Source organism: Panthera uncia, chromosome F2, assembly GCF_023721935.1.
Source record: "Panthera uncia isolate 11264 chromosome F2, Puncia_PCG_1.0, whole genome shotgun sequence".
Lineage (NCBI taxonomy): Eukaryota > Metazoa > Chordata > Mammalia > Carnivora > Felidae > Panthera > Panthera uncia.
In genome coordinates, this window is record NC_064812.1 from 25,237,002 (window position 1) to 25,258,878 (window position 21,877).

Below are 21,877 nucleotides of genomic sequence, written 5' to 3' on the forward strand. Positions count from 1 at the left end.
GAGAAACTTAACAGAAACCCATGGAGGAGGGGAAGAAAAAAAAAAAAAAGAGGTTAGAGTGGGAGAGAGCCAAAGCATAAGAGACTCTTAAAAACTGAGAACAAACTGAGGGTTGATGGGGGGTGGGAGGGAGGGGAGGATGGGTGATGGGTATTGAGGAGGGCACCTTTTGGGATGAGCACTGGGTGTTGTATGGAAACCAATTTGACAATAAATTTCATATATTGAAAAAAAAAGAAGTTGGTAAACATTTATATAATGAGACAGGTATTATTCTTATCCATGATGCTTTAAGAGTTTCCATTACGTTGTACTATAAAATGGTACATTGTCATTATTTTTTTTAATTCTTAAATAAACAGACCATTATTCAAAGAGCATATGCATTGACATTATAAATTACTTTTTTGTAATTTAAATTTAAACCAATTTTGCATTAATTACCAAATAATTATTTTAGTATGTTTCCTGTTAGTCATTGATGGAAAGATATAAGTTCGTTAAGTAATTCTCTCTAAATCTAGTTACTCTATAAAGTGTGAGACATCATTAATGTTTCTGAATCTTTGTAAGTGGAAATGCTTAAAGAATGTTTGCTTTCATCTAAAAGGGACCATAAGAAGTAATAGGGTCACTCATTTCAAGTGCATGATTTTTAAAACATACAACAGCCTCTGATAAATGCTTTGCCTAGTAAATAATAAAATGTTAAAATATATTTGAGGTGTATGTATGATTAGGAAGCAGGGAGAATGATGCTATACATTAGAAACTATAAAACGTAGGATGAAAAATAAACAACATGTGTGCCATTCTGTCACATAAGAGGATCTACTGGAAAAAAATGGCCATAAACTAGCCCTGGGCCATGAGAAATATTCACCAACTAACAGTGAAATATGAAAAACAGAGGAAATATTATAAATTTTTCATTAAGCTAAATGTCTTAAGAGGAAATGATTGTTCTTTAATCTGTTCTTTAATCTAAATAGCACATATTTAGCATATGTGCTAAACTTATGATGGTAGAAAATGGTGATTGTTTTGATAGCATAAAACAAAGTCACTACTTAAAATTAATAAATTTCATGAGCACCTGGGTGACTTAGTCGGTTAAGCGTCCAACTTTGGCTCAGGTCATGATCTAACAGTTCATGGGTTAGAGCCCCGCGTCAGGCTCTGTGTTGACAGCTCAGAGCCTGGAGCCTACTTTGTATTTGTGTCTCCCTCTGTCTCTGTCCCACCCCCACTCACACTCTGTCTCTCTCCAAAAAATAAACAAACATTTTTAAAAATTTTAAAAATTAATACATTTCAATCCTCAGCCAATTTTTCTCAATTTTTAACACTTAAAAAAAATAATATCTGAAGGAAATTTACATTGCATCACTCTAGGATTTTCCCCTGATATATTTGCTGACTAATCTTACTTAGTTTTCCACTAGGAAAATCTCTTTGCTAACCACTAGTGATATTAGCTGTAAATGCATCAACAAGTACAGATGGGCATTCCACATTACCTTCCTGGCCTTTAATTTAATGACCTTAAAACTGTGACACAGTTTTTACCAGTATCAACTACTTAAAGCCATCATGTGGGTAAAATTATATTCTTATCTATTCCAAATATCTGTTAAGAAATTTATACAGGCATTGTGAAGAAACAAAAATGAATTAAATATGTACTGCCCTCATGAAAAAATCACATTACTTATGGTAAAAATCACTACTGGAAAAGAAATGCACTGGAGTTAGAAGTTATGGGTTTACTTCTTTGCTCCACTGCTCACCAGCAGTATGAATTTGAACTATTTACTGATCATTTTCGAACTGTGATTTCTTCAATTGTAAGTCAGAGAAAATAGAGTTTCACTATGGTATTCTTTTCAAAGGAACATAAAATGCCATTCACTATGCAGTTTTAAAATACATCAATACGAGGAAATATAATTTATAATTCAATGATTTAACAATATATGCAAAACACCAAATTTCACAAGTATCTGAATCAGTACAAATGATTGATGGAAAAAGATCATACTTATCCATAAAAGACTGTGATTTTTAGATTACCTAGAAAACATGTTAATTTCAAGTACAATACATGTATATTTAAATATTATAATTCATAGTTAATATTAAAGATAAAAATCATATTAGCTTTACCTGAAAAGTAAGTTTTAAAACTATATAGTTATATCCTGAAAAATACTTCAAATAGAGGTGCCTAAGATACATGATCTCCCTTCAACTTTTGAGGTTACTATTATGGTGAAAATTATGTCTTATTCAACAGGAATGTCTATGTAGACTACCTGAATTTTCTTAACAATTGGAGTCCCTTGACATTTTTATGATTTTTGAGAATGCTGTTCTAAGAACACAGTTTTTTTGTTTGAAAATGCAAGTGCTCTGATGGCATTCACATTCTCCTACCACCCAAATTCATGAACTTAACAGCTGTTTATTGAGGGCCCTCCTACATGATAAATACTTCATGAAAGCACTGCTGATAAACTAGTGAGTTACAAGGAATGACTTCAGAAAGGTTAGCATCCAAAGGAGAAAGAAAGATGCTTAATAAATAACTACACACAGAAATACTAACTTACAAAATGAAGTCTTAAAAGTATAGACATACAACAGAAATTTATTGGGGTTTTGGTTATAGACCACTGAAATAAAGTGAATATCACAATAAAGCAAGTCAAATGAACTTCTTTCATTTCCCAGTGCATATAAAACTGTGTTTACCCTATATTGTAATCTATTAAGTATGCATTATGTAAAAAATGGACATTAAATATTTTAATTTAAAAACGCTTTATTATTTAAAAATGCTAACCAATCTCTGAGCTTTCAGTGAGTCATAATCTTGTGCTAGTCGAGGGTCTTGCCACTATGCTGACGGCTGCTGACTGGTCAGGGTGGTGGTTGCTGAAGGCTGGAATGGCTGTGGCAATTTCTTTTGTTTTTTAAGATCTTATTTATATGTAATGTTTGATGTACATAAAAGCATAGCCTAGTATATGTTGGTATAAATGGCATATTTTAGGGGTGCCTGGGTGGCTCAGTCAGTTGAGTGTCTGACTTTGGCTCAGGTCATGATCTCATGGTTCACGGCTTTGAGTCCCACGTCGGGCTTTGCACTGACAGAAAGTAGCCTGTTTCAGATTCTCTGCCTCCTTCTTTGCCCCCTCCCCCACTTGTGTTCTCTCTCAAAAATAAACATTAAAAATTTAAAAAAAATCTTAAATCAAGACTTGGACGTTCAACCAACTGAGCCACCCCAGTTCCCCATATAATCTTTTATGTATTTGAAACTATAGCCTAGTATATTCTGGTTATACGTGACATATTTTAAAAAACAAGGATACAAAAACATTGAAGATTAAAAGATGATCTAGATTAATTCTAATAAGTTATAGATTTATGAGTATCAAGATAAAGTTTACGATCAGATTATTAGAAATATAGTAGCACTTCATAAAGACAAAATATTCAACTTACTAGGAAATATAATCATTTAAACTGTACACACCTAATAATGTAGCCCCCAAATATATTTTAAAATGGACATAACTACAAGGAAAACTATAAAAACTACAATCATATTGTGAGATTTTAGCATATCTCTTTCATCAACTAGTCTATCAGATTTTTAAATTATAGTTAGCAAAGAGAACACTTGAACATGATTAACAAATCTATCTAAAAGATATACTAAATGCTGCTCCTAGCCAATGATAAATACTCATTACAGTAGCCAGAGTGATCCTAGAATAATGGTTCTCTGGGAATGGATGAATATGTTAAATTGCACGGCAAAAATAACTCTACAAATGGGATTGAGACAGATGTTATAACAGGAAAATATCTGAATTATCAATTTGAACACAAACTAATTACATGAGCATGTAAAAGTTGAGAACTCTCTCCATCTGGAGGCAGAAGAAGAGGCAACAGAAGGATGAGGTGGAAGGAAAGACTAAAGATATTTGAAGAAAGAGAACTCGCACTGCCCTTGCTGACTCTGAAAAAGCAGGAAGGGGCCACAAACTGAGAAATGCAGGCAATCTCTAAAACCTGAGAATGACCCCAAGCCAACGTGACCTTAGTCCTACAACTGCATGGAATTTAAATCTGGCAACAGCTTTATAAATTTGGAAGTGAGAGCAGATATAGCTCCAGAGGTTCTAGAAGCAATGCAGCCCAGCTAACACTTTGATTTCAGCTTCATGAGACTCCAAGCAGAGAACCAGTTGAGCTATAGTCTACCAACCCCCACATAACTATGAGATAATAATGCATATTCAGTTTGTGTTAATTTGGATTAGGAATAGAAAAATAATATATTTTCCTTCATAAGAAAACTAGGCACATAATAAAAAATCACAATATCTGACCCATAAAACAAATCTTGAGAATCTCAAAGGATTCAATTCATACAGAAAATGTTATCCAATTGCAATGCAAATGAGATATACATGGTAAGCAGATATAACTAAAGCAACTCATTGGTTTATAATTTCAGAGATATGCTTCTAACCAGGAGCCAAATAGGAAATCATGCAACTTACTCAGCAAAAAGAGAAAAAATTAAAGTTTTAAATGCTGATAAACCTTAAAGAAACTTCCAGATAAGTATGTACAAGTGAACTTCTGCAAGAATGTTGATGAAAACACACTGGACTGATCATAGACAACCCAAATGCCCATCAACTGTAGAATGTATAAATTTAGTGTGGTGTATTTATTGCAATAGACTCCTATACAGCAGTGGTTCTCAAAATGTGATCCATGGATGTTTGAAGGTCTTTAGGCACTTTTAGGGGTTCTACAAGATCACTGAACTAGCCACTTTTTCATGGAACACCTCTTTACTGGAGTGACTGACATAAATGTTAATCACATCTGTTATGTCTGGCATATATTTTTTGAAACACACACACACACACACACACACACACACACACACACCCACGCCCACGCATATACACATGCAATGAACATGAATTGTTACTTCAAGGGAAAACAACTGACAGGATCTGTTGTTAATGATGAAATCTGAGTTTACAAGTAAAAAAAAAAAAATAGAATTTTGGAAAGCTTCAATCCATTACTGTAAGCTTTAAAGTTTCTCCAAGTTTAATGACTTCTAATGAGATCAGTAGCAATAAAAATAAATGTGATTTTTTTTATAGTTTATAATAAAATGTAACATTTGGAAGATCTAACTCAAATGATCAATGCTTGTTAAACGTTGCCTGGATAAAAAGGACCCATTATAAGAACGAGGTGAAACAATGAATTTTAATGCTACACAATACAACAATTAATTCAACATCAAAACTAACTTGTGAAGTTTTTGTGTAGTATCAAAAAAGAGCATCCACTTTAATCTGCAAAGGCTATTAGAAATAGCTTCCCTTTTCCAACCACACACTTAAGTGAGGCCAGAGTTCTTCATATCCATCAACCAAAATAATGTAATCCAAAATATTGAATAAAGAAGTAGATTTGAGAATCCAAATAATTTCTGCTAATAGACCAGATATTAAAAAGATTTCTAAAAAACAAAATACAAGGCATTCTTTTCATTTTTGTTTTGGAAAAGATACTTATCTTGAATTGAAATATGATTGACGTAAACATGTAATGTGCCTATTCTGGTTATTTTTAAATTAAGTAACAAATGCACATGTAAAAAACAGTTCTCAGTTTTATTTTAAATAGGGCAAATATTGGGGCACCTGGATGGCTCAGTCAGTTGAGCAACTGATTTTGGTTCAGGTCATGATCTCACATTTCGTGGGTTCGAGCCCACGTCAGGTTGTGCTGACAGCTTGGAGCCTGGAGCCTGATTCAGATTCTGTGTCTCCCTCTCTCTCTGGCCCAGTGCTACTCACATTCTATCTGTCAGTCTCTCTCAAAAATAAACAAAACATTAAAAAAATTTAAATATGGCACATGTTGATAAATCCCACAAAATCTTTTTGGGGTTCTTAATAATTTTTAGAGTATAAGCACACCTGAGACAAATGAGAGTTACTGTTATACGGCAATGAAATATATGGTAATTTCAATGTAGATTAATCCTGTACAATGTTGGGCAAAAATAGCAATTACTGTGTATTTAAAAAGGCATAATTCCATTGCATAACATTACTAATTCTTATTCTAATATTAATAATAAACATGATAAAGTAAAGAACATAAAAGGCAATTCATAGAAAAATTAAAAAGTATGTACTTTCATTAATTTTAGAAAAACTATATTCCATGTATGCGGTTTTCTTTAATTCTTAATTTCTCTTTTCTGGTTTAGAAAAAGTATCAGTTGTAAATTAATTACATAACCAAGCTTGTAGCTATATTCAATAAAGTATTAACAAAATAAGCAATACATTTTGGTAAAAAATCAAATATTTGTTTTGTAAAATATGCAATATAACCAAAAAGCAATTTGCATCTATTAGTTTTAATAGAACTAACTGAAATTTTAGAATATGATAAAGCAAAAAAATCACATCATTTGTAGACTCTTCAGTTTCAAGATGTCATATCTGGATCACATTTTTCCTTTAATATTAAATTTTAATAAATACCACTCTTTTTATATATTCTAAACTATCAGGAAAAAAATTATTGACAAATATATCTTCTGCATATTCAGTTGTTAAAATCAGGAGCAAAAGATACCTAAACACACACACTCTCACAATTCATTTCCCAAAGTCTGAATTGATCAGTATTTTCATATAGATGACATATGTACTAGATACGATAGTTATGCACGTTCATATATATGTAAATAACCGTATATTTATATATACCTACAGGAATTGTTTTTGATGAGTGAGTTTTAATCAACATAAATTCGTTTATAAACCCTCACATACACACACATACACACTTATTTATACAAAGCTTGGGGATTTGATAAAATGACTTTTAATGCTCTTTCAACTCTATTAGGTAAAATGTCTATAATACTAACAATTAATTTCATTTATGTTTTTAGGTTAACAGGATTCCATCTGCCACCGCCAGTGACAAGTACCAAATCTGTGTTCTCACTACGTTTGACCAGTGATTTTGCAGTTAGCGCTCATGGGTTTAAAGTATATTATGAAGGTAAGTGATATTAACATAAAATGACCACTGCCCAGTGTAATTGAGTCAAACCAAACTTCTCTGGGGTGGAAATGGTAGAAGAATCACCAGACAGGAAAATATTATTTACCCTGTTATCTCAAATCTTATCCTGAGGGTCACGTTAATCATCATTAACATACAATAAAATGATGGAATTGGTATGCTTTAATGTTTCACTTGCAGTGTACCTGAAGAGAGGAAAATCTTTCCCTTAAGTCTTCTTAGGAGATGAGACCATGAAACCATTATGGGGTTAGACATTCCCAAAAGTGAACCGAATATGAGAGTAACAGGAAATTAGGTATGATTTGAGATTCAGGCATCACAGACTCCACCCTATTTTCCTGTGTATTTTGCCTCTCTGCCAGAAAATAACCTGGTAATCTGTCTTCTCTGCAAGTTAAGAGTCAAGAAAAACAGTCTATTAAGAGACATGAGTTTATGTCTTCCATTCTAAGCCAGACTTTACAGTTCCACATATCTATAATCCCTAAAACCATAAAGTGTTACCTAAAACCATACCTAAATACCTAAAACCATAAAGGAAAACCAAGAAGTTCTTGACACTAAGGTTTTACCTGGAAGTTGGTACAAACTCATTTTGGCATCAAAACATGACCGGAACTAATTGGAGGCCACTAATAACCTCTATTTATCCACATAGTGTGGTTACTCAAGTTTCATTCTGCAAAGATTGTTTGATAATCCAGTGTACCGCAGGCTCTGCTGATGGTGTTAAAAATGTATAGAATCTGCATGTGTTCCCTATTTACAATGTGAAAACAATTCTGACGGTAAAAATACTCCATTCCCAAAGGTCTCAGATGGAGTTCGTGGACTTGTAATTACTTCTTTAAGTTGCACCTAGTTTAGGGAAGAGTCCCTCCCTACCTACAGGAATAGCATATCAGATATCAACTCACCTCCCCAGGGGACCATATTACCAGAATGCATCACACGAGATATAAAATTATCATAACAGATACATAAATACAGTAGCAGGGGTGGTTACTTTCTAAAGCACATTATAATTCAAAATATGATATGTTTAAAGAGCACACTGGAAAACAGATATAAAGTAGACTTGCTTTAGTATAAAGGTTAACAGTTTGCATGTGAGGAAAGTTTTAAAACAAACATTTCATCTTAGTGCTATCTTTCTCACTAGAAAAAAAATCCTCTAGCAAACAAATGAGTAAAAATATTTTCTCCTTTTTATACCCTAAATAATGACACATCACAGCAGTTTTTACACTATTTTCTACCTAATACATTTCTTAACTATCTTTTGTCTGGCAGTGGAGGCTGCGTTCTAACACTTATTTTCCTCCGTTGTGCTAGTAATAATCCTTATTTTTCTAAGGTGATTTCACAATAATTGAGTATTTTATCTTGGCAACTTAATTCATAGTTTAAAACACTACAAACACAAAGGTTTAATTTTAAGTATAATTTTGGCAATAATGAAGGAGTTAGTAATACAATAATTTTCTATTAGAGGCTCCTTAATAGAAAACCTGTACTCTGTTCATCAAAATATAAATATATTTTAGGCTGGTTGACTCTTTCAGTAAGTACTAAGTATACCAAAAATGTAGTAACTTGGAACATGAGTTAAGATGTTGCCGAGTTTTCTGGTTTGGCTGTCAAGTGTCATGAAATACACTCAAAACTATTTTCAAAGCTCTCCATTCTTTCTAGATGCACAACATTAAATTTCTGTCTTTTCTGCTTTGTAAAAATGTATTCATATATCTTTATGACACTTAAATGTTTTGGAGGTCCTGACTTAAAATATAAGGTTAGACATCCATATAGTATTGAGGGATTGGTATTCATGCTACAGAACATCTTCAAGCATTGATTTGTGATAGCACCTTCCACCATGTTTACTAGCTTTCTATTGGTACTTAACAAATGAATACAAATTTAGCATCTTAAAACAAAAATATACTAACTCACAGTCCTGGAGCTGAGAAGTCCTGGTGATCTCTGCTAGTTTCTCCGTTCAGGGTCTCGCAAGGCTGAAATAAAAATGTCAGCTGGTTGGTCTCTTATCAGAAGGCTCTGGAAAGAAACTAGTGCCCATTGGTCCTAAAGACCTCTCTCTTCCTTGTTCTTGGGCCCTAAGTGTGAGAGCCAGCAACTGCTGCACTGTATCTTTCTCATTGTTGAAATATCTCTGTAAAATTTGCTAAGCTTAATTACATTTGCAAGGTTCTTTTTGTCATGTCCTGTGACATATTCAGCGGTTCGAGAGATATCGGGTGGTAACGGGTGGGAGGGGAGAGGAAAAGATGGGCGTCATTTATCCTACCACACCATGCCACACTAGCTAACATTTTCTAGAGGGAGTAGCTCTGAGTTGTTATTAATTTAACCATGGCCAATAATACTGTCAAGGCCAGCAGGTGTGGTGGCCTCTCATTCTCATATCCTCTTGGCTATGTTCCAGGCCCCTCAGTGAGTGCCTAAAAACATGGATAGTACCAAACTCTGTATATACTTTATTTTCTCTTATACATACATACTAAAGTTTAGTTTATAAATTAGGCATAGTAAGAAATTAACAATAAAATGAATAATTATACTAATATACTGTAACTAAAGTTATGTGAACTGCGGCGCTCGCTCTCTCTCAAAATATTGTACTATACTCACCTCCCTTATGACGCTGTGAGATGATAGAATGCCTACGTGACCAAGTAAGGGGAATGACGTAGGCACTGTAGTGTAGAGTTATGCTACAATTGAACCTCTGATGATTCGTCAGAAGGACCGTTGGCTCAGAGACCCCAGTTCACGCCAGGTAACCTAAACCTACAATAGCGAATCTGCAGAAAGTGAAACTGCAGATAAGGCAGGACTATCATACAGTGACGTCCAGGAAATGTAGTTAAAAGTTTCAAACCCCGTTTTTCACACCCTTACATTTTTTTAATGTTTGGTTATTTACTTTGGGGGGTGAGGGGGTAGGCGTGCGTGCACGTGATAATGTGAGTGGGCGAAGGGCAGAGAGAGAGAGAGAGAGAGAGAGAGAGAAAGAGAGAGAGAGAGAGAAAGAATCCAAAGCAGGCTCTGCTGTCAGCGCAGAGCCTAACAGCAGGACTTGATCCCACAACCTGTAAGATCATCACCTGAGCCAAAATCAATAGTGAGTGGCTTAATTGGCTGAGCACTCAGGTGCCCCAACACCCCTATGTTTTGAATCCAAGCTATCATATTACAATTACCTCAAATTCCAACTCTCCTGAATCTACTAATCCGGATATTTCCTCTAAATTTATACCTGCGTGATTTTTTAATGTTTTCATTTTATTTTTCAGATGATCCTAATATCTGAATCTCATTTATTTTCATTCCATCTTCCTGTATATAATCATTTACAGTTTTTTTTAATTAAAGTGTGGTTGAGACATGCTGTTACATTAGTTTCAGGTGTACAACATAGTGATCCAACAAGCTTATAGACGCTGTGCTCATCACAAGTATAGTTACCATCTGTCACCATACAACCCTATTAGAATACCGTTGACTGTATTTCTTATGGTTTACCTTTCATCTTAATCTTTTAAAATATCCTTAAATCTCGTCCTTGTGTATTAGAATTTATGAGATTTCTATTTATTACTAATAGTTGTGAATTTATCTGTGTTTCTCAATCTGCCAACACTGGACCACACATATCAGAACCATCTGGATAATTTGTTAAAATGTAAAATATAGAATTCTTGGCTCAAATTACATATCCTGAATCACACTGTGGAGTGAAGTCCTAGCATATGCATTTCAATTCCAATTGCAAATCCAAAATAGAATAAATAAATGATAAATGTAAGTCAGTCTCTGATCTTCACAGAATATTAAAATCCTTTATTGTCCTATTACAGCCCATTTACTTAAAAACTGTCCCTGTTTCCTAAATTTTGATCAAGTTGACTTGAAACATTTTTCTTTTAAACTTCTTGAAGTCCAAGTTGTGAGTTTTTAAATTTGTGTGGAAAATTTCCCCATTAAAACTAGCTGTATATATCTTTATCTTTTCTCATTACTGTCTATCATACACCTCTATATATCTTGTCACTATTTCCCAAAGTTTGTTTTATAGGACTTTTTCATTTGTTTATGTTAATAAAAACAAATGAGTAAAACAGTGTTCTATGAAACAATAAATTTGAGAAAAACTAATGTATACCATGTTGGATAGTCATATAACCATTTTTCAAAATTTCATTGAGATAAACCTGATTAAGATTGTGTTCTACGGAACACACAATGAGAAATGTGCTTATATCTTTTCTAAATCTGCCAAACAACTCAAAATATATTCCAGTTTCTACTAAAAAGCTATTTTGTGTAATAGAATTGTTTTGCATTTTGCTTCAAAGATGCATAATCACTCTTTATAGGTAAAAGAGCATATAGTTACATACTATGGGATATTTTACCCTTTTAGAATCATTTATTGTGGAAACAAAGTAATATAATGAAAGCATATTGTGGATCATGTATATATAAATATTATATATATGATAGTAAGTGGTTACTCTAATGTTTATGAGAATCTCAATAAATAATTTCAGCATAATCAGTGAGCCAATTCAATGATCAGTAACAGACTTAAAATTACAGTCTTGAAAACTCACTTCAAACACAAGGTAGTTGTTATGCCTTAATGATTATTGATCTGTATGACCAAGTAATTAAGAAAACATAGGGTTAAAATGTTCACCTTTAGAAAATATCCAGTTAAATCATTTTCACATTTTAATTCAGAAGTACAAAAATTTGGCTAATAACACTACTATTACTAGGTAACATTTACGGAGTTATTTCTTTGGGCCGATCACAGTGCTAAACATTTTACAAGTATTTTCTCACCCTAGAAAATTATATGAAAAATGTAATGAGCAATAATTTAGCAAAAAATTAAGGTTAATATAAAAATATGTTTAAATGACCTACAAATGTAAACCCATAAAAATATGTTTAAATCATCTGCAAATGTAAACCAGACCTACAAATGTAAACCCATAAAGATATGTTTAAATTATCTACAAATGTAAACCATATACATTTTCGAGACATTTTATATCTAACTATAAACCGTAATTCCATTTATAGTTAAATGGATATGATCACATAGAGTTTAGTACAAAGAGTATTAAAAAATAAAAATTACTGATAACGTATATTAAAACAATATGAACATAAAAGCTGAAATGTATTCTTATTTATTTATTTACTTATTTGAAAGAGAGAGAGAGAGAGAATGCAAGTGGGGGAGAGGGGTTGTGAGAGAGAGAGAGAATCTTACTTTTAGGTTCCACACTCAGTGCAGACCTGATCCCAGAACACTGGGATCTTGACCTGAGCGAAAATCAATAGTTGGATGCTCAAAGGGCTGAACCACCCAAGAGCCCCCATTCTTATGTATATTATATGTGACCTATATATTCTTTGTCCTTTTTAAATACTTGGCATACAAATGAATATTTATACTACTTACTATTCTGTTTAACTATCTGTCACAGATGTTTACTAAAAGTTTATCCTTGAGAACAAAAAAAATGACATTAGTGATTTTTAATTTTAGGGGTTCTTTTCGATTCCTAAGCTTTAAAAATTTAAATTGCAGTACCATGAAATTTCATGAAGAGTTTATAATCTAGGATCAAGTTAATTATACTTCTGACCAGACAGTTGAATTGTAGCAAGAGAAATTTATGTAATTAAATCACATATATTAAACAGGTTGGTAGCAATAAAGGTAAGTTGGGTTCATAAAAGAAGTTAATGGATCATCACCTTAAATACTTCTAAGAATAAATGAAAGATATTACATTAAAAAAAACCCACAGATGTCATACATGTAAAGACATTTTCTCCTCTTGATCAAATTCAAATCTTTTGCCTTTCACATTTCATAGTCAACCTACTTAGGCACAGAAACATCCTAATCCTAAACTGACCTTCTAAGTCATGATTGTCTTTTCTCCCTTTTAAAGAGTTGGAAGTGTTCAAAATCCCAAATTAGAGAATGACACCTTTTTCATAAATATCATCTACAGAATGAAGTTAAAGGACACAGTATTATAATAAATATGTGGATGGCTTTAAACAAGAGTGTATTAAATTTTGAGTTGTTTTACCTCTATTATCCAGGAAGATATAAATCACTTTCATGGTGCTCACAACAAAGCTTCAATAGTACTATCAATTTGTAAATGCTTTCAGAGTTTTCAATATTTCGGCACAGTGTAGCATACACAACCTCCACAGCTACATGGTTTTCCAGTATTGTTTCTCACCTATTACCTTAATTCATAAAATAGTCACATGAACACGAATTAAATTTCTACATGTACTATGCTATTTAAACTCTTCTACAGTACATCTCTGTCTCTTATGCCCTGACACCTGTACACACCTTTGTGACCCATGAATTTCTTATTCTTCCAGACTTCGTGCAAGCCTTAATCATTTCTGGAAAGTCATTTAGGGAATCTAGAATTGAGCCCAAAATGTTCAATGATGTTTTTTCTATGTGCTCAGATATGTACACACCTTGCCACAATACTATATATTACCATTTTGTATGGTTTTGCTCACACTAGGCTATGAGAAGCTTAAGGGTATAGAATCGATTTTACTTATTTTGCAAACATGCCTGTTGGCATATGGAAAGTAGTTACTACATGCTTGTAAAACTCACCTGATATATAGGATATCTAATAATTTCATCAGTAATGAGGACAAATTTAATGCATCTCCCACTTTCCGAGAATTAAAACGCCACTCGGTGTCTTAATGGGCAGACGTAGGCTATGTTTAACCACCTAGAACTTGTGATATTAATTGATATTTACCTGGAAAAGGTAAGATTTAGTGAAATTTAAGGACTTTTCTTTGAAAAAGCCATAAATGTTAGGTAACATTATTTTTCTTTTAAGCATATTTTCTTTGCTGAAAAATCTTTACTTTCTTGAAGTAAATAGTTTCTTTATGAAGTATTTTTAAAAACATAAAACCACTCATATAGGATAAAAGGAATATTAAGATGAACATGAAAAATTGCTAGAACCAGTGATATACAAACTATTTAATCTTTGTGCCTCATGTGGAAAAGATAGGATAATGTTGAAGATTGTATTCTATTCCCCAGAAATTGAAATATTAAACTTCTCATTTCACATTGAATTTCTTTCTTTCATATATGTTGCTAAATGTATTGTGTATGTCAATTGCTATAATTTATCATTTTTATTTTGAATGTTAGAATGAAGTTTGAGACAGTGATAATTTAAGATTCTAATTACATGTGAAAGATTTTTTGTGTGTTTCATACATTCAAATACCATACATTGTGATAAGTTGTTATAATTGGTAGCTTATAAGAAAATATACTATATGCTTGATTAAAAAAATAATTTTTGATGCTGTCCAGTTCTCTGAGCATCATTAGCTAAAGAGACTTTTTTCCATTGGATACTCTTTCCTGCTTTGTTCAAGAGTAGTTGGCCATATATTTGTGGGTCCATTTCTGGGCTCTCTATTCTATTCCATTGGTCTACGTGTCTGTTTTTTGCCAATACCATACTATTTTGATGATTATAGCTTTGTATGTAATACAGGCTCAAGTCCAGGATTGTGATGCCATCAGCTTTGGTTTTCTTTGTCAACATTACTTTGGATATTCAGGATCTTTTGTGGTTCCATACAAATTTTAGGATTGTTTGTTCTAGCCCTGTGAGGAATGCTGGTGCTATTTTGATTGGGATTACATTGAATGTGTAGATTGCTTTGGATAGTATTGACATTTTAACAATATTTGTTCTTCTAATCCATGAGCATGGAATGTTTTTTTTCATTTATTGGTGTATTCTTCAATTTCCTTCATAAGCTTTCTATAGTTTTCAGAGTACATATCTTTTACTTCTTTGGTTTGGTTTATTCCTAGGTATTATATGTTTTTCGTGCAATTGTAAATGGGATTGATTCCTTAATATCTCTTTCTGTTGCTTCATTATTGGTGTATAGAAATGAAACTTATTTCTGTACATCGATTTTATAACACGTAGAAGAATGAAACTGGACCACTTTCTTACATCATAAGCAAAAATAAATTCAAAAATGGATGAAAGACCTAAATGTGAGACAGGAAACCATCAAAGTCCTAGAAAACAGGCAGCAACCTCTTTGACCTGGGCCACAGCAACTTCGTACTTGACACGTCTCTGAAAGCAAAGGAAATAAAAGCAAAAATGAACTATTGGGACCTCATCAAGATAAAAAGCTTCAGCACAGTGAAGGAAAAAATCAACAAAACTAAAAGGCATCCTAAAGAATTGGAGAAGACATTTGCAAATGACATATCAGATAAAGGGTTAGTATCAAAAAAAACTATAAAGACCTTTCCAAACTCAACACCCAAAAAACAATAATGCAGTGAAGAAATGGGCAAAAGTCATGAATAGACACTTTTCCAAAGAAGACATCCAAATGCCAAACAGACACATGAAAAGATGCTCAACATCGCTCATCATTAGGGAAATACAAATCAAAACCATGTTGAGATATCACCTCACACTGGTGGCTAAAATGGCTAGAGTGGCTAAAATGAACAACTCAGGAAAAAATAGATGTTGGTGAGGATATGGAGAAAAGGGAACCTTTTTGCAGTGTTGGTGGCAATGCAAACAGGTGCGGTCACTCTAGAGGTTCCCCACATATTAATTAGAGGTTCCCCCAAAATATAATTACCCTGTGACCCAGCAATTGCAGTACTAGGAATTTATCCAAAGGATACAGTAGGGCTGATTTGAAGGAGCACATGCATCCCAATGTTTATAGCAGTGCTATCAACAATAGCCAAATTATGGAAAGATCCAAATGTCCATGAACTGATGAATGGATAAGGAAGATGTGGTATGTATATACAATGGAACACTACTCAACGAATGAAAACGAATGAAATCTTGCCATTTGAAACAACGTGGATGGAACTGGAGGGTACTATGCTAAACAAAATAAGTCAGCCAGAGAGAGACAGATATCATATGATTTCACTCATGTGTGGAATTTGAGAAACTTAACAGATGACCACAGGGGAAGGGAAGGAAAAATAAGATAAAAACAGAAAGGGATGCAACCTGTAAGAGACTCTCAAATGCAGAAAATAAACTGGGGGTTAAGGGGGATGGAGGTGTTAGGAGGATGGGGAAAATGGGTGATGGGCATTGAGGAGGGCCCTTGTTGGGATGAGCACTTGGTGTCGTATGTAAGTGATGAATCATGGGGATCTGCTCCTGAAGCCAAGACTATACTTTATATTAGCTAACTTAAGAATATATTTTAAAAAAAGAAATTAAATTTTGAATGTATCTTGATTTCCCCCTTCTAAAATGTAGTAAGCTAGAAAAACATAACTTTATGTTTATTATTTGACTATAAGTATCATGGCATAACACAAAAAATTAAATCCTAAGTTATTTCTTCTTTATAATAGTTATGTGCCTTAACAGGGTATCATTTAATATCATAAAAAGTAAATGTAGATAAAATACAAAGATTTCAATAGGAATAATAAACAGCACCAATTATTTTGATTCATAAATATGAATACTCTATTAGATAAAATTATATTTCCCATGGAAAAATAATTGTTGTATAATCCCAATGTCAGTACTTGTTACACAGCTTTCAGTTTTAAGATGGATTTTTGGTAAATTTCCCTCTACCACATAGGAAAACAGGTTACAAAATGCATTAAAAATTTATTCAATATTCCAATGAAAATTATAACTTTACATACAGTATGATATTTTATCTAGAATATTCTTTAAATTTGTTATACCTTTTAATCATATTTTTAAAAAGTCAACCTCTAATCCTAACAAGTGTGGGAAGCTGTTATCAAACCTCAGTTAATGGAATCTCATGGTGGGAAAAGAAGACATAAAAAGCATGTTGTTTATTTGGTTATAGGAGGTACAAAATAATAATTATTTCCTTACAGTAGTTTGATGAATATTCCTATTTTCTTACCAGGTATTGACCAGGGACTTTCCTTAGTTTGCATAGGCTTCCTGTTGGTTCCTTACCATTCCTCCCACCACAGGCAGTTCAAAACCTGGCTTTCTTCCAACTCAGCTGGAGCACATCTGTCTAACTTTACCTCCCTCTCCAGTTTGCTAGTAAAGAGTCCTATGTAGCATAACATAATCACAGGAGGGACTGTCCCATCACCATTGCCATAAAATGTAACCTAATTTACATGAGGGCAACATTCTCATCTGTAGATTCTCTGTAGATTCCACCTGCATTCACAGTGAAGAGGTGGATTTGGGAGCCCACCTTAAAATCCTGCCTAGTATATCATGGTGAGTCATTTATGTGATGTGATCACTCATTTATGTGATGGCTCAAAATAAGATAGAAAATACAGGAGAGAAAGAACAGAAGGTTTGAAGATGCATTTTATAATTAATCAAACTAAGTTGATCCATTTTTACCCAAAAAGAGATAATGTATTCTTGACTTTTTTTTTCCTCCTTACTTTGGTAAATTGATTTATTTTAGTTTAGTAAATAGCAAATCTTTTCTATGGCATGGATTAGATACAATTTAATTATAATATTATGATATGTTTCAAATTTTTATTTTTCAAGAGGATCACATTTTAATATGAATGAATTTCTAACATAGCATGTCTTTCTTAGTGAAAAATATAGGGTAATAGATATAATTTTAAAGTGCTGAACATGGTGTTGCAGGACTCAATATTTAATGTTGACTTTATCACTCAGTTTCTGTGAGACTCAGTTTTTCATAATGTAAAATGAGTAATATAATACTGATTCTATAAGGTGTTTTGAAGATCTGGGGAGTTAATGATACAACATTCACAGAGCAGTGCCAAATATGTAAAGAGCATTCAATAAATGTTAGCTAATATCTTTGATATTCTGTTGTATATATTCAAAATTACCTATTAATAATTATATATTCAATACAATGCATTGAATATATAATATTCAATATAATGCATTGAATATATAATATTCAATAGCATATATTAATATAATATTTATACAATAATATTAAATACTAAACACAAAATATTAATATATAGTCAGTACTATATGTTTGTTATATATCCATATACTCATATATATTATAATGCATTTTTATGTCATATAAAGTCTTCAAATTTCCATTTTCTCAAAAGGAGCACTGTATCCAAGTATTTGGTTTCTCTTTCTTACAAAGTTGTTCAAATCATGAAATGGAAGTGACAATTTTTACAAGTGTTATCTGGGCTAAATAAGTTATGCAGTAGCACCCTGATCTAGTTTTCCCCAGAATCAAAGTGCTAATGGGGTAATAACCCATTTTCAGTGTGAACCAAAGGAAGAAATGACACTTTTCACACATGCACACACACGCACAGTGCTCTTCCAGTGACAAAGGTCAAAATTCTGACAGAGGCTAAAAGAAGTAATCTGCTCAAGAGTTGCAGCTCTGAACTAACAGGTCAGTACTAGAGACAGAACTGATGCGTGATGAGGCAGTCATTCCAACAGATCAGCAGAGAGCGCTCAATGGAAGAATGCCAAGTCTTTTGTATAAATTAAATAGTAATCATTTTATCAATACAATCCTTTAAACAGGTGCTTAGACAGAATTTCAAAAGAACTTTATGAGTAATTATAAGGACCCAGGGCAAAGGAAAACATCTTGGTACAGATATGGTGGCTAGAAAAGATGATGTCTAGAACTGAAAGTAGCAATAGGTGTCAAACTATAATGCAATGTTGGTGTGGTCATTTTGATAAATAGAATTATTTTCTTCAAGTGACAAAGGAGTAATCTAAACTACTGACCCATCTGTAGAAACTTTATAGTTCAACATCACCATATTGTCAAGAAGTGTGAAGGTTCTGAGATTTTGCCCAACTTGAAAGGTAACCATTTAGCCTGGCACAATTTTATGGCTGCTGACAGAAGACACCAAACTATGGAGTCAGGGACAAAGGACTTTATTATATTGCTATTAAAGATAGCAATACAAATAGCCAGAGTATCAGCAATTGTTCAGATTCTCAGAACCTCAATTATCACAGAACAATAAGTAGGACAGACAATGCCCACATACACAGTGGGTTGTGCTACAGAAAATGAACTCTGAACTTAGGAAACCAGGATCTTTCAGAGTAGATAGTAAGTAAATCAGCCCTTTTCTCCGGAGGGAGATAATATTTCCATATTGCTCCTGAACAATCAGTACATCTGCTTATAAGATATGGAAAATATGACAGGCATAAGGAAAATTATTTCCCAGCATGTGTATATAAGTATCTGGATTCAGTAAATTTTAGATAGATTTCAATCACCTTAAAAATGCCAAATTAAAGACACTTTTAAGAATCATTTTATAGGGGCAACTGGGTGGCTCAGTCAGTTAAGCATCCAGCTTTTGATCTCCATCAGGTTACGATCTCACTGCTTGTGGGATCAAGCCCCACGTGGAGCTTTGCACTGACAGTGTGGAGCCTGCTTGGGATTCTCTCTCTATCTTTCCTTCTGCTCCTCCTCTGCTCACACACTGGTGCACATGCACGCATTCATTCTCTCTCTCTCTCTCTTAAAATAAATAAATAAGCTTAAAAAAAGAATCATTTTATAAAAAATCCTTCAAATGGGTAGATGCTATCTAAAAACTTCAAGATTTGTATTTTTCGTATTTACTATTATTTTTAAAAGTATTTAATATGCATTTAATTAACATTCTACGTATACTTTTGGATAATTTTGTAAATATCATCTGAAATAATGAGTGCTATTTATTTCCTTCTTTTCCATCCTTTATATTTAGGGGTATTTGCTGAACTATCTTCCCATAGTGTAAGATACCTCTTCCATCATAATTTCTCCAGGATTTCTCCTGGAGGGTTTCTCCATCTACATTTATTTGTATAATTAGTCTCTCATTTGTCTTTTCGTACTTTTTTGTTTGTTTTGTATTAGAGTAGTAGGAGTTTATGTGATGAATTGATTTGGTTTCCTAACACAGGTACCACAACATAAATTTCAGATGACTGTGAGTAATTAAATTTTTTAAATGAAAATGTAAAGTCCATGAAGAATTATAGCAGAATATTGTCAGCTCATGGGATAGGAAAGCTTTCTAAGTATAAAAGCCAAAGGGAAAATATGTCACTAAGGAAAAGATTGGTAGATTAGACTAAATAAAATGTGAAAGCTGCTAAATATGATAATAAATTTTAAAAGCGATCTTTGTATTAGAAGGCAAAAGAAAATGGGAATTTAAAATTCACAATTCATGGGAGAAACATATATTGTATATAAAATATATATAAAAAAGCCCTATTGTCTCTGATGTAAAATTTGTTAACGTTATGAATTAAAAATTTGCTAAAAAGCTAAAAATGTCGAGAACATGTGAATAAGACTAACAACATAAATTTATCATTAACACTAATCTTATGCTTAGAAAAAACTGACTTGTGGGTAGGGAAAAAAAGCAAAATGAGTTTCTTGAGCTTAGTAGCCATGAAGGAGAAATGGGAAATGAAGTCAAGGCAATTACAAAGGATATGTGTTCAGATGAGAAATTTATCAAATGAAATCTTTCAGATATTAGTGTTTTAATGTAAAAAGAGAGAATATATCTATATGAATTTCTTATTGTCAGGAAGAGAAAGATTTCACCTATGAAAGCAATAGATGGTATATTTTGATTTATACTGGGTAGTACACATTCTTATAATGTAAATGAGAACTGTTTCATCAATTTTTGGAAATTTTATTTATTTTTCTGTAATTTTTAAAGCAGAATTAGATGTGTGTAGATTCAAAGGCTCCATTAATAATTATTTTTCTTCATGTATTTTTATGTTTGTTTATTTATTTATTTATTTATTTTTGTTTCAAGTTTTTATTCAAACTGTAGTTAGTTAACATATAGTGTGATATTAGTTTCAGAGTAAAATTTAGTGATTCATCAATTACATATAACACCCTGTGCTCATCACAAGTGCCCTCGTTAATACACCTCACCCATTTAGCCCACCCTCCACCCATCTCCCCTCCAGCAACCTTCAGTTTGTTCTCTATAGTTAAGAGTCTGTTTCCTGGTTTGCCTCTCTCAATCTCTTATTTTTCCCCCTATGTTCATCTGTTTTGTTTCTTAAATTCCACACATGAGTGAAATCATATAATATTTATCTTTCCATGACTGACTTATTTTGTTTAGTGTAATACACTCTACCTCCATCTATGTCATTGCAAATGGCAAGATTTCTTTTTGATGGCTGAATAGTATTCCATTATACATACATATATAAATTCTATTTCATATATATATATATTCCATTTCATATATATATATATATATATATATATACACATATATACACACACACACATACACACACATAGACTGCTTCTTCTTTATTCATTCATCATTCATTCATTCAGCAGTTGTTGGACATTTAGTAACTTGCCATAATTTGTCTATTGTTGATAATGCTACCGTAAACATCGGGTTGCATGTATCCCTTCAAGCAAGTATTTTTGTATCCTTTGGGTAAATACCTAGTACCAGCAATTGCTGGATTGTAGGGAGCTCTAACTTTAACTTTCTGAGGACCTTCCATACTGTTTTCCAGGGTGGCTGCACCTGTTTGCATTCCCA

At 32.8% G+C, this 21,877-nt stretch overlaps 1 protein-coding gene across 3 annotated transcripts in view; it reads left to right on the plus strand.

Annotated features, from left to right (window-relative positions):
* CSMD3 (CUB and Sushi multiple domains 3) overlaps positions 1–21,877 on the plus strand; it is a 1,252,643-nt gene that overhangs the window by 189,504 nt on the left and 1,041,262 nt on the right. For all 3 annotated transcript variants that reach the window (XM_049632997.1, XM_049632998.1, XM_049632999.1), the window contains exon 3: positions 7,025–7,137. In XM_049632997.1, coding sequence (XP_049488954.1) covers positions 7,025–7,137 — 113 coding nt within the window. The remainder of the gene's footprint in view (positions 1–7,024; positions 7,138–21,877) is intronic.